General features: G+C 66.7%; 2 protein-coding genes across 2 annotated transcripts in view; one reads left to right on the top strand and one right to left on the bottom strand.

Annotated features, from left to right (window-relative positions):
• Positions 1-4: 4 nt before the first annotated feature.
• PANK4 (pantothenate kinase 4) lies at positions 5-10,575 on the top strand (the record flags this gene model as incomplete). Its single annotated transcript, XM_011377346.2, has 17 exons — positions 5-453; positions 997-1,180; positions 1,462-1,554; positions 1,850-2,003; positions 2,096-2,277; positions 2,799-2,880; positions 3,566-3,666; positions 5,442-5,597; positions 6,159-6,271; positions 6,545-6,632; positions 7,465-7,616; positions 8,145-8,200; positions 8,337-8,386; positions 8,782-8,886; positions 9,205-9,305; positions 9,420-9,488; positions 10,049-10,575. Coding segments are annotated over 17 exons (2,349 nt in total), but the record flags the coding sequence as incomplete, so codon positions are not given.
• The window catches only part of PLCH2 (phospholipase C eta 2), a 27,768-nt gene continuing 25,860 nt past the window's right edge, over positions 10,334-12,241 (bottom strand). Inside the window, 1 exon segment of the mRNA XM_011377345.1 lies at positions 10,334-10,419. Within this exon segment, the coding sequence (XP_011375647.1) occupies positions 10,334-10,419 (86 nt within the window).

The following is a 12,241-nucleotide window of genomic DNA, read 5'->3' as shown; positions in this document are numbered from 1 at the left end:
GGCACCATCTCGTTTTCGGGTAGCCGTCCCACTGCTGCTTGCCCACGTCGGCCTTGCTCCCTGGAGGTTTCCAGGGTCCGTACCCCCATCCGCCTCCTGGCGCAGCCCCTGCCTTGCAGGGCAGGGCGGGAGCACCTCCACCTGCCCGTGCTCCTCGGAGACGTGGACGAGGGGAGTGGGTGGGTGCTTAGCGGCCCGGTGTCCGTGGCACGCACATAGACACCTACTCCCCCCGCAGGACACGGAGCAGGACCACGAGTCGCCCTACGAGGTCTCCGTCCAGGAGGAGGTGAGTGCCCGGCTACACTTTGTCAAGTTCGAGAACGCCTACATGGAAGCCTGCCTGGACTTCATCAGAGACCACCTGGTCAACACGGAGACCAAGGTCATCCCGGCGACCGGGGGCGGCGCGTACAAGTTTAAGGACCTCATCGAGCAGAAGCTGCAGCTGAGGTGAGTGGGTCGTGGCCTCGGCTCCTGCATCGGGTTCCGAAGCGGGGGCAGCTGGAGCAGGCCCTGCTCTGCCCACTCCCCACCCCCTGCCTCTCTCACCCTCATGGTGCTGGGGCCGGGCTCCGGGCCGCGTCACAGCAGGATACAGGTGGCCCGACCCCAGGAGCTTGGCATGCAGGTGCACGGTGACAGGCGCAGGGTGTGTGGAAGGAAATGGGGCCTGGGGAGAGTTTGCCCCACTGCCGAGGGCGACACCCCCAGGTCCCCGAGGGCCATGGCACCACGTGGGAGCTGAGGCAGCGCCATTGCTACAGTGGGCGTCCCGGGCTTTGGGTGCACTCAGCTGGCCCGTCTGCTGCGAGTCTCAGCGCAGAGGCCCAGCGATCCTACCAGCCGCTCTGGCGAAAGCCATGCGCACCTCGCAGAAGCTGGGGTGGCAGGGCGGGGAGCAGTGTCCCCAGGCGGCCCTGGTGCCGCAGCAGCCCCGCGGCCGTGCTGGCCCTGCCCGTGCCGTCCTCAGTGGCCGGGCCCCTCCCCTTGCAGAGTGGACAAGGAGGACGTGATGACCTGCTTGATAAAGGGGTGCAACTTCGTGCTAAAGAACATCCCGCACGAGGCCTTCGTGTGTCAGAAAGACTCCGACCCCGAGTTCCGGTTCCAGACCAACCACCCCAACATCTTCCCATATCTCCTCGTCAACATCGGCTCCGGAGTGTCCATCGTGAAGGTGAGGCTCGGCTTCGTAAGGTGACTGAGCGACGGGGCGACCCAGGCGTGTCGAGCGCCTGCTGTGTGCCGGAGCCGGGCTGGCACAGGGCTCGGCGGACGCAGGCGCCCGCGGTCTGCATTCGCGGCAGGGGGCCGCGTGCAGAGTGCCGCTGCGTGCTGTCAGCTGGGCGCACTCCCCTCCCGCCCAGGCGTGGCCTTCAAGGACATCTTATCCGTGCCGGGGGACACCCCTGGGCCACCGCACCTCCGGGACCTGCTTCTCCCTCGTTCTGTGCCCAGGTGGAGACCGAGGACAAGTTCGAGTGGGTCGGCGGCAGCTCCATCGGAGGAGGCACCTTCTGGGGGCTCGGGGCTCTGCTCACCAAAACGAAGGTACCCGGCGGCCGCAGGACGGTGGCCCTGCCCTGCCTCGCATGTCCCGCATCCTCGCAGGGTGCCTGGGCTGCAGGCTGTGTCGGGCTGGTCCTGTTACAGAAGCAGCTCTTTGAGGGGCCTCTGAAGGACAGGTGTCCAGGTGGCCAGAGCTTGGCCCCTGGGGGCCCCGGGAGCCCTGCCTGTCTCCCCGCCGCGTGCACAGCTTGCTCCCCTCCTCGGGCTTGGCGTCTGGGCCGTAGGGACCCCGTCCGCCCTGGCACCTCACCCGCTCCCGTCCTCCCTGTCCCCACAGAAGTTTGACGAGCTGCTGCACCTGGCCTCCCGGGGCCAGCATGCCAACGTGGACATGCTGGTGCAGGACATCTATGGTGGGGCCCACCAGACCCTGGGGCTCAGCGGCAACCTCATCGCCAGCAGCTTCGGGAAGTCGGCCACCGCCGACCGAGGTAGCACCGTCGCCGGCTCGCCCCCCGCGCTGGCGCGTTGCACGCTCTGGCTTCTCGCCCGTAGCACTCTGCCCGCTGCTGTCTCTCCCCAGAGTTCTCCCAGGAGGACATGGCCAAGAGCCTGCTGCACATGATCAGCAACGACATCGGGCAGCTGGCTTGCCTGTACGCGAGGCTGCACCGCCTAGACCGCGTGTACTTCGGCGGCTTCTTCATCCGCGGCCACCCCGTGACCATGCGCACCATCACCTACAGCATCAACTTCTTCTCCAAGGTACCGGGACCCCGCCTCCTGCCTCGGCCGCTGCCCTGGGCTTCGCTCCTGCCAGGCACTCCCGCGGGGACCCCCAGGGTCTTCAGAACTAGCCCAGCCAGGGGCGAAGGGGTCTGAAGGCAGGCAGCCGAGAAGCTGGGCGCCCACTGCCCAGCGTCCTGTGCTTGGGTGCCATGGCCGTCCCAGAGCATGGGCACGTCACCAGTGGCCAGCATTCCGGGGACTGTCTCCTGCTGCCGGCGAGCTTCCCTGAGCTCTGAGCCATCTGTTGTGCTGTGGGGCCGGCAAGCAGGGTGGTGGGGCGGGCCTGTGTGTCATCGAAGAAGCTGGTTCCCCTCAGGCCTCCCTGAACGGCAGGCTTTTGGACTCTGCGTTTGAGCACAGTTCTGTTCGTGAGTCGTTGTGGACAGTTCGGGCCCCGCACTCAGCGGCAGGCCACCTGCGCTAGGTCACTTCAAAGCCGGACGGGTTTAGCTGTGTGCGGGGGGCCCGCCCGCCTCAGGGGGGTTTCGCCGTCACAGGGGGAAGTCCAAGCACTGTTCCTGAGACACGAGGGCTACCTGGGGGCCATTGGAGCGTTTCTGAAAGGAGCTGAACAAGACAGTGAGTAGAGAGTGGCCGTGGGGTGTGGCCTGGACCCGCGTCAGGGCGGCGTGGGGGCTCGTGCGGCCAGGGGAGGTGGACGCAGCGAGGCTGCAGGGAGCAGCTGGAGAGGGTCCACGACAGTGAACGAGCTAGCCCTCCCCAGCTCAGTCGTCCGCACTGTGCCGCAGAGGCCGAGTGAGACGTAGTGGCCTTTGGGGACCCCTCCCCGGTCGTGGCGGGCCCTTCGCTGTGTGTGATTCTGCTGGCGGAACAGTGGAGACTGACTCACGTGGCTTCGTCTGTGACGTGACCAGCCCGAGGGTCCTTGCGAGTGACAAGGGCTCCGTGCAGGGACCACAGGCACGTGGCCTCCCTTCCTGCTCCCACCTCCTTGCTGCCAGCCAAGCCGGTCTCCTTGGCCCAGGCCCTGCTGGTCTGTGCTCTGAAGGCCACCGGCAGGGGGTGTCGCAGGCACAATCCTCGGGGGTCGGTGCCGATTGGAACAGCCCGTGTCCCTCACTGGCCTCCAGTTCACTTTCTCGTGGGAGACAAGTTAGGGGGACATTTCTTAAGTTTTAAAAGGTCATTCAGGAGGTTCCAGTGGTAGTGAGAAAGAGTGACACGGGACGAAACCCCTGGCCCGCCTGGCGTGGTGGTCACCCCCCGCGGTCCCCCAGGTTGACACCCTGCATCCCATCTGCAGACCCGAACCAGTACAGCTGGGGCGAGAACTACGCAGGCAGCTCCGGCCTGATGAGCTCGTCGCCTGAGCTTGGCCCAACGCAGCGGGCAAGGAGCGGAACCGTGAGTACAGGTCCGGGGTCTCCAGGGGTCCTAAGGAAAACCCCCGTGTGTGGCAGCCCCTGGGACCGGGCGCTCCGACCCCTGACTTTGAGGAGAAGCAGGCGCCCGCAGCTGGCCTCCTCCCCCATCCTACGTGTGTGTTCTTGGAGCCTGGGCTTGTTGGGGGTGCCGTTCCCCGGGGCATGGGACCCTTCACAGCAGAACCGGTCAGAACCCAGAGTCACAGGAGTGCGTCCCCTCCTCCCGCCTTAGACCCTGTCTGCCTGACAGTTTCAAGGTGGTGCCAGGCGCACAGAGGCCGCTCTGCTTGGGAGGCTCCGGCCCATCCCACAGTCCCCTCGTGAGGTGCGGCCCGCCATGACGGGCGGGGGCTCCCCAGCCTGCTGAGCCGGCACCAGTGTCAGCCACACGGTGGATGCCGCTGCCATGGCCGTGGCCTGGTAGAAATGGTGGCACGGGCTGTTGCAGACTTCCTGACAGCCCCAAACGGCAGGTTACTCTTGTGAGCCATAGAGCAGTTGTCAGAGCAGGCCAGACGGGTGCCCGCGACAGGTCTGGGCACCGTCAGAATGCCCCCTCGGACCGGCCTGCGGGTTCTGACCTCGTAGACGCAGATTCCCTCGCAAGGCAGACAGCGTTTCAGGAATGTGCCTGAGTTAGGATGTCCAGGACAGTCCTACGTGGGCCACCCTGCGGTCTGCACGGCCGGGCCCGCATCGCCGCCTGCACTCCCCATCCGTGCGGTCCTGACCGGGCTCTTCCCAAGGGCCGGCCAGGCCCTGGCCCCAAGCCTGGTCAGTGGTGACCGGCGCATGGAGAAGGGTCTCCCCATCTTTCAGCCCCCATTTGTTGGGTGGTGATGTGGATGCCACTCCACAGTCTAAAATCTGAGCTACATGGGAAATAACTTTGCAGCCAGTGCTGCAGGGCGACACGGGGCTGTCCTCTGGCAAGACGGTGTGGGTGGCAGGCCACGCGTGGCCCTGCGCGGTCAGTGTGGGGGTTGGGCTGCGGTGCAGAGGGACCAGGTCACTTCTGTGGGTTTGTTTACGTGGCCTGAGCAAGGCGAGCTGAGGGCGGGCCGCCAGCTTGTCAGGAGCGAGAGCCATCGAGGACCGGCGAGTCAGGGACGCTGGGAGCCCGTGATAAAGGTGACCTCTGTCCCCTTCCTTACCTGCGTTGAGATTGCTCACTGGCTCCAGGCCAGACTTAGCCGCACACGCGAGCTCTGAAAACCGCGTGCCTCGTGGATGGGCCGTGTCCAGACCGTCCCAGCTCAGGACACGCCGCCCCTCCGCCCCGCCTGCTCGCCACGCAGGGAAGCACCGGGTTCCGGGGATGGTGGAGGCGGTGGTGGCTGCCGCTCGCATCTTGGAACCCTGGCCGCTGCGCACGCGCCTTGTCTGCTCTGCCTCGTAGAGCTCGGCCCCCGGGTCAGGGGCCACCCATTCGAAGAACACTCGGGCCAGGCGTGCGTGGCCCGGCCCTCGCCGAGCATAGCTGGGGAGGCTGTTTTGGTTGCGACGTGTGGTCAGCAGACACGCTGTGGACAGGTGCTGTGTGCCCCCACGGGGTCGCCTGGCCTTCCGGGAACAGACCCTCGGTGGGAGCCACAGGGCCAGGACCCACCGGCCAGTGAGTGAGGGCAGCGCCTGTGGCATGCGCAGCTAGTTGACCGCCTGGTTCTCAGTGAAGAGCTGGCTCCAGAACCTGCAGACAGTCGTTCTGGTATCTGAGGAGAAGCAGCTGACGCGTCCACATTCTCGTCTTCCCAGTTCGACTTGTTGGAAATGGACCGGCTGGAGAGACCGCTGGTCAACCTGCCGCTTCTCCTGGACCCGTCTTCCTATGTGCCGGACACGGTTGACCTCACGGACGACGCCCTGGCCCGCAAGTACTGGCTCACCTGCTTCGAGGAGGCCCTGGACGGGGTGAGGGGATGGGGCGTCGCGGACGCTGTGTGTAGGCACTCCAGGGCCTCGGGAGGCGTGGTACAGGGTCGGGGGGCGTCTGTGTCTGAGGCGAGAGGGATGCCCGTCGGTGCTTCGGTGGACGCGTGACTCCCGGTGCTTTGTTGGGGTGTGGCGTCAGCGAGCACGGGTCTCACAAACACGCCAGTCACTTGGCTAGCTGCTGCGTGTCTCCAGAAAGCACATGGTTGGCCCAGGGGTTAGGCAGCGGCGGCTCAGGCTGTTGCAGCCCCGTGGGAACAGCTGAGTCCCCATAAAGCCCCTTGAGAGGCCCCTGGGGTCCGCCCTCCACCCCGCGTGGGATCTGAGGATGTCCAGAGCCACTTGGAGCACGTGACGAGTAGGATGTGGGGACTTGTGTCAGGTGACGTGGGCCTGAGCCTTGGGTGCAGTGTGGTGTTCCCTGTTCCCGCTCCCAGGGGAAGGCCAAGCAGACTGGCCTGTCACCGGTGGTTCCCGCCGACGCCACCTGGTCATGTGCGGGGGCAGCGGCAGGTCTTTGCTGACCACCGTCCTTGGCAGGTGGTGAAGCGTGCTGTGGCAAGCCAGCCGGGGTCAGCGGATGCAGCCGAGAGGGCGGAGAAGTTCCGCCAGAAGTACTGGGACAAGCTGCAGACGCTGCGACACCAGCCGTTGTGAGTGCGAGGCTCCTGCAGGGGGCCGTGCGTAGCCGGCCAGCGAGTGGTGCCGGGGCGATCCCTCCGTGGGGTGTGTGCTCACGCGGGGCCCAGCCGCTGCCCTGCAGTCCCGTGAGGCCCTGCGCACGTCCCCGAGCACACACTGGGACGTCCAGCCAGCCGGGGCCCTGGGCCTCGCCTCCCCTGCTGGCGCCAGCACCCTGGGAGGGGGACCCTGGAGCGGGGCTGTGCTGGCCGGCTCAGCCACTTCCTGCCTGGCTCTGTCCTCAGTGCTTACGGGACCCTGACCGTGCGGAGCCTCCTGGACACGAGGGAGCACTGTCTGAACGAGTTCAACTTCCCAGACCCGTATTCCAAAGTGAGTGCGCGTCGGCGCAGGGGCGCAGGGGCCGGGGCGTCCTGTCGTCTGGCAAGCGGGTTTGGTGGCAGCCCAACCCCCAGCACTGGCGATGGGCTGTGGCCTGGGACCGCCCTGGCAGGCCTGTCCCCTGAGTGCTGGGCTGCCCCCCGATTGGCGGTGCCCACTGAGGAGCGCTGGGTCGGAGGCCCTACAGTGACCGCAGAGCGGGGAGTGTCCTGGGGGCTCCAGCCAGTGGCCAGTGGGGGGGCTCGTGGTGGGAGAGAGGCATCTGACTTGGCAACAGGACTGGGTCGTGAAGTCTTTGGCCTGAGTGAGGGCCACCTTGGTTTTGGCCAGGAGGGAGCCGGCCCACCTGTGGGTGGGGTTGGCCAGGAGTCTCGGCACTGGTGTCTGTGGACATCAGACCTGCTCTTGGAGTGACAGGCCAGCCAGAGCCTGGCAGGTGGCCACTGACCAGGGGTCTGGGTGTCCGGGAGTAGTGGGCAGGGCCACTGCAGCCCACTGATTCCTCCACCCCCTCTCACTGGGAGTCTGGGGACCGGGATTTGGGGACGGGGGCCTATGTGCTGAGGGCTCTGTGGTCAGGGCATGGCGCCGAGGGGTGCTGGCCCTGCTCCTGAGCCGTGCCTCGAGGGCATCCGCACACTGTGGCCACCAGCGCTGTTCCGGTCTGACCTCGGCGTGTGTAAGCCATGCCAGGGCATCGCACCGAGTGCCTCGTTCTTGGAGCGTGCGTGCCACACAGCACCCCCAGCAGGGCACCTGGCACCCCTCTGCCCTGCGGGGGGGTGGGGGGCCGTTGTCGCTCACGCAGGTCTCTGCCCCGCAGGTGAAGCAGAGAGACAACGGTGTGGCACTGAAGAGCTTCCCGCGCGTGGTCCGTGCCCTGGATGCGCTGGGCTGGGCCGACCGGCAGCTGGCCCTGGCCCAGGGGCTGCTGGCGGGCAATGTCTTCGACTGGGGCGCCAAGGCCGTCTCTGAGTAGGTGCCCCTGGGCCATGGCCCACCCCACACCCCTCGGTCCAGCTCGGCCCCCCAGGCCACACGTGGCTGCAGGTCCCTGCAGGCTACCTGGGCCCAGCCAGGGTGGAGCATCCCAGCCGCAGGCCTCGGCCCGGCTCAGCCCATGGCGGGTGGCAGTGGGGGACCTGGGGGCCGTGGTGCTGCTTAGGGCTTTGTGGTCCCTCGGGAGGGAATGCGGCGGCTCTGCCGGCTGTGCCGCCAGCCAGACATCCGGACCCAGCCCCCTGCCCGTTCCGACAGTGGCCCCTCAGGGCTGGGGCTGGCGTTTGCGGTGAAGTCCAAGTTCATGGTCACCATACGGAGTAGGAATTAAACGATACTTAACATTTGAAATGAAGGCGCGTCGCGAACACGTCAGGGCTCGAGCCTGTGCTCCACTGACCAGCGGCCGTGGGGGCAGCGCGCTGGTCTTGTCTGGGGTCCACACCGAGCTGCGCAGGCTGAGCTTTGGGTTTTTGTGACTTTGTTTTCTCTTCCCCCGTGCAGAGTCCTTGAATGTGACCCACAGTTTGGGTTTGAGGAGGCAAAGAGGAAGCTGGAAGGTAGGGATGCCCAGGGTAGCCTCAGGGGGGACTTGGCCCAGCAAGGGAGACGAGGACCCACCCCTTGGAGACGGGAGTGGGTGGTGAGGACAACTGCCCCCGAGGGGCCGTGGCTGACTGTCCCTGTGTCCCCCAGGGCGGCCCTGGCTGGTGGACTGCTATGACAAGTGGCTCCAGAGACTGCAGGTACCTGTAGCTGCCCCCGTCTGCCCCGCGGCTGCGGCATGCACAGGGGCCCGGGCAGCGGGACCGGCCAGGCCCTGGGGTGGGAGGAGCTGCTGGGCATGAACACAGGGCGGGGACAGGCGTGGGACCAGGGCGCCAGCCAGGCCTGGGCAGTGTGCCAAGGGCTCCTGGTCTCCCCCACAGACGCCAGTCTGAGTTGACCGTCCCCCGTTTAAGTCGGACTCCCGCAGGGACCGCCAGTTAGGTCGTTTGGGCCAGCGGTTCTGAAGACCATGGGCTGGCCCCACCCCCAGCGCCCTGGGGCCCGGCAGCTGCAGCCGCGGGGAGCGGAGTGCGGGCGTCTGAGAGGCTTGGACGCGCTGTTCCCAACTAAACGCCCTGGTTTTGTCTTGCAGGGGACCCCTCACAAATGTGCCTTAATTTTCGCAGATAACAGTGGAGTAGACGTCATTCTGGGAGTCTTCCCCTTTGTCAGGGAGCTTCTGTCTAGAGGGACGGAGGTGAGTGTGAGGGCCACGCGGGGCCCTTGCCCAGCTCCTCTGCTCTCGGTGGGGGTGGCACGCTCCTCAGCGCGGCAGGTAGGTGCGGGGGAGGCGGGGGCTCGGTGGGGAGGAGGTGACCGGCCAAGAGCGTGTGTCACAGGGCTCGGGGTCAGCCTGTCCCAGTGCCTGGGCTGTCTTCATCCTGATCTGGGGGCCACTGAGCAGTGACGGGTGCCCAGGGGCCGTGCTTCACAGCCGCAGCCCTGGGCGGGCACAGCCTGGCGCAGTGCCGGGCGGCGGCCAAGGTCCCTCAGAAGCCCCGGGTGTCTGCCGCAGGTCATCCTGGCGTGCAACTCGGGGCCTGCCTTGAACGACGTGACCTATAGCGAGTCCCTCATTGTGGCCGAGCGCATCGCAGCCATGGACCCCATCATCCAGTAAGCTTGGCAGGAGGCTTGGGGCCCATGGCGCAGGGAGCGAGGGGCGTGGCGGGAGCTTCTGGGGGCCGGCTCGCGGGGCCAGCTTATGGCACCGGCCCCTTGTGCCCGTAGGTCGGCACTCAGAGAGGAGAGGCTGCTGCTCACGCAGACAGGCTCCAGCTCGCCCTGCCTGGACCTCAGGTAGGTACCTGTGACGCGTCGGCCCGGGGCCCCACCACGGCCCCGAGCACTGGGTCTGCCTGGCACGGGCTGGGGGCCGGGGGCGGGGCTCCTCCGCCGTAGCTGGGGGCTGTGCACCCGAGACCCTCCTTGGACGAGTGGCCGTTGCTTCTGTGCTGTCTGCCCTGGGGCTTCTGCACACGAGCTGTTCGCCACCCAGAGCCAGCACGTGGGGGTGGCTGCATCAGCCCTTCAGTCTCCGGTGGTGACCCCGCTGTCCCCTGACCCCTCTCCCAGGCCCACTCCTAACCAGCAGGGCAGGACGATGAAGCTCCTGAAAAGGAGCAGAGTCCCTTTGAGGCTAAAGTAGAGAAGTGTCGCTAAGGCCCGGTTTTCAGCAGAGGCTGCCGCTCCCCAGGGCCCCCGAGCCAGGCGGGCCGCTGCTGCTGGCCTGCTGGGCACAGAGCCCACGCAGCTGGAGGGGTGGTGGGGTCCTCTCGCGCTCCAGGCTGGCCGTGGCCATTGGTGGGAGGCACCAGGTGTGGCCTGCACCTGCCTCACTGTCCCCTCCTTCCCCGAAGCCGCCTGGACAAGGGGCTGGCCGTGCTGGTGCGGGAGCGCGGCACAGACCTGGTGGTCATCGAGGGCATGGGCCGTGCCGTCCATACCAACTACTACGCGGCCCTGCGCTGTGAGTGCCTCAAGCTGGCCGTCATCAAGAACTCCTGGCTGGCCGAGCGGCTGGGCGGCCGGCTCTTCAGCGTCATCTTCAAGTACGAGGTCCCGGCCGAGTGAGGCGCCCGGCCCGCCGGACTGCGCTGCTCGTCACTGTCAGACGTGTTCCGAGGACGACAGGGAAACCACGTTCAAGTCAGAATGTTTATGTTGTGCTTCTGCGACTCAGAGCCCCGTGTGCTGGATGTGGCCACACGCTCGTGGCGCCGGGTGCGTGCTGGGGACACGAGCTCGTCCCGTGGGACATCGTAGTGGAACATATTTAACTGTTACATGATCTTTTATATAATATATCTATATAAATATATACTATATCCCTGACAGGACGCTGGCTCGAGGCACACACCAAATAGAGTTTCTAGAGCGAGACCGAGCTGTGTGCCTTTGCCGTTCGCTTGCTGGGAGCCGCTCGGTGGCGGCTGGGCCCCTGCTGTCCCCTCCTCCTCCGAGGCCGAGCGTGGGGCCTTTTTCGTCAGTGGCTTCTAGAACTCCTGGGCCCGCTTTGCCTGTGGGCCATGCCCACTGCCCCAGCCCAGCTGCACACGGGGCCAAAAAGGGCGCTGAGCAGCACACCTGGCCCAGGAGCCGGCCGAGCGGGGGCGCGGGCTCCGAGGGCCCGAGGGCCGGTGGCAGGCGCACTCCTGCCCAGAGCCGATCAGAACCCCTGGGTTTTGTCATGGCCTTGAGCCTGTGCCCGCTGCTCCCAGGCTTCCCCGTCCCCCGAGCTGGACACACCCCTCGGGGTGCAGACAGGATCCACAGATGCCACATCAGTGCAGCTGCGAGGCCGTTCTCTATGCCAGACCGAGAAGGGACTATGTGAGGTCTGTTTCTAAGGAGGGTGGAAGCCCCTGCCCAGATGGGCTGGCTGCGGGTCCTGCCACCGTGGCCTTGGGGACAGGACTGCAGCGTGGCACAATGGAGCAGCCTCTGGCCCAAGCAGGCCAAGCCGCGCTAGGGCCCCCGGGCGCCCAGCCCTGGAGAATGCAGACACGCGGGGGCTGGGGCGGGTTGAGGACTAGCTCGCCTGGTGTCACCTGCAGGGACCTGTGCACGTCCGCCTTCCTGCCTGCCCTTCACTCGTCACTGAGGCCCCCATGCAGTTGTTGTCCTGCTGGCTGCAGAAGCCGGGTGCCATGGACCCCCTTCCGGGAAACTGCTCCGCAGTCTGGGACATACAGCGGCCCCATTTCGACAAAGGATAGGGCCCGGGTGTCACTGCCACTGCCTTCCATGTTCTCGTGTGGGGCCATGGCCGGTTCTGCAGCCTGCCAGCCCTGCTCCTGGTGACCCGTGTGTCATGCCCCGCTCCATCACACCCCTGGCCCTGCCAGCAAGTGGCTCCCACATCCCCGGAACCCAAGATGACCCCGAAGCAGCCGCTCAGGCGGCAGAGCTGGAGCCTGGCACTGCCTCAGGCAGCCACCAGAGGGCGCAGCCAGCTAGAGGGCCCTGGCCAGGCCACCTCTACCCACGGTCTTGCACCGTATCCCGCCTGCACCTCCACTCAGCTCAACCTGGCCGCCTTTGTGCAGCCTCCCTGGCCCCTCCTCGCCCACCTGCCTTTTGTCCTCTGCTCCCCAGTGGTGGAGGGGTGCTTGCCTGGCGTGTCCGGGGTCCCCCAGTGCAGAGGGGCCCAGCCCGGTGGCACGAAGCCCCAAGGGTCTTCCCAGCTGCCCAGCCTGGCCCTCAGGAGGGAGCCGCAGCACCGCGCCCCTGAGCATTGGCTGGGCAGGCGGTGGGGGGGGGCCGTGGCTCTGAGCACAAGCTCCTGAACACTCCTCCCCTTCAGGTCCCTCTCCCATGATAGACACTTCGCCCCTTACCCAGCCGGAGCAGAAGGATGTTGAGAACAGCTCCCGGGAGGTAACTGTGTGGTTCCTGGCAGCGTCCGCCCAGGGCTGGATGAGGGCTGGCCCCCATTTCTTAGGAGGCGGGGCGCCGTCCTGGGAGGCCCGGCAGCCAGCATCCCATTTGGGCTCAGATGCCCCTGGCTGAGGCCCCCCTGCCCCCTGCAGTCTGCAGCCTACCCCTTCACT

The sequence above is a fragment of the Pteropus vampyrus genome, unplaced genomic scaffold (assembly GCF_000151845.1).
Source record: "Pteropus vampyrus isolate Shadow unplaced genomic scaffold, Pvam_2.0 Scaffold309, whole genome shotgun sequence".
Lineage (NCBI taxonomy): Eukaryota > Metazoa > Chordata > Mammalia > Chiroptera > Pteropodidae > Pteropus > Pteropus vampyrus.
The sequence above is the reverse complement of the archived record's forward strand: the minus strand, read 5'-3'. Positions and strand labels throughout refer to the sequence as shown.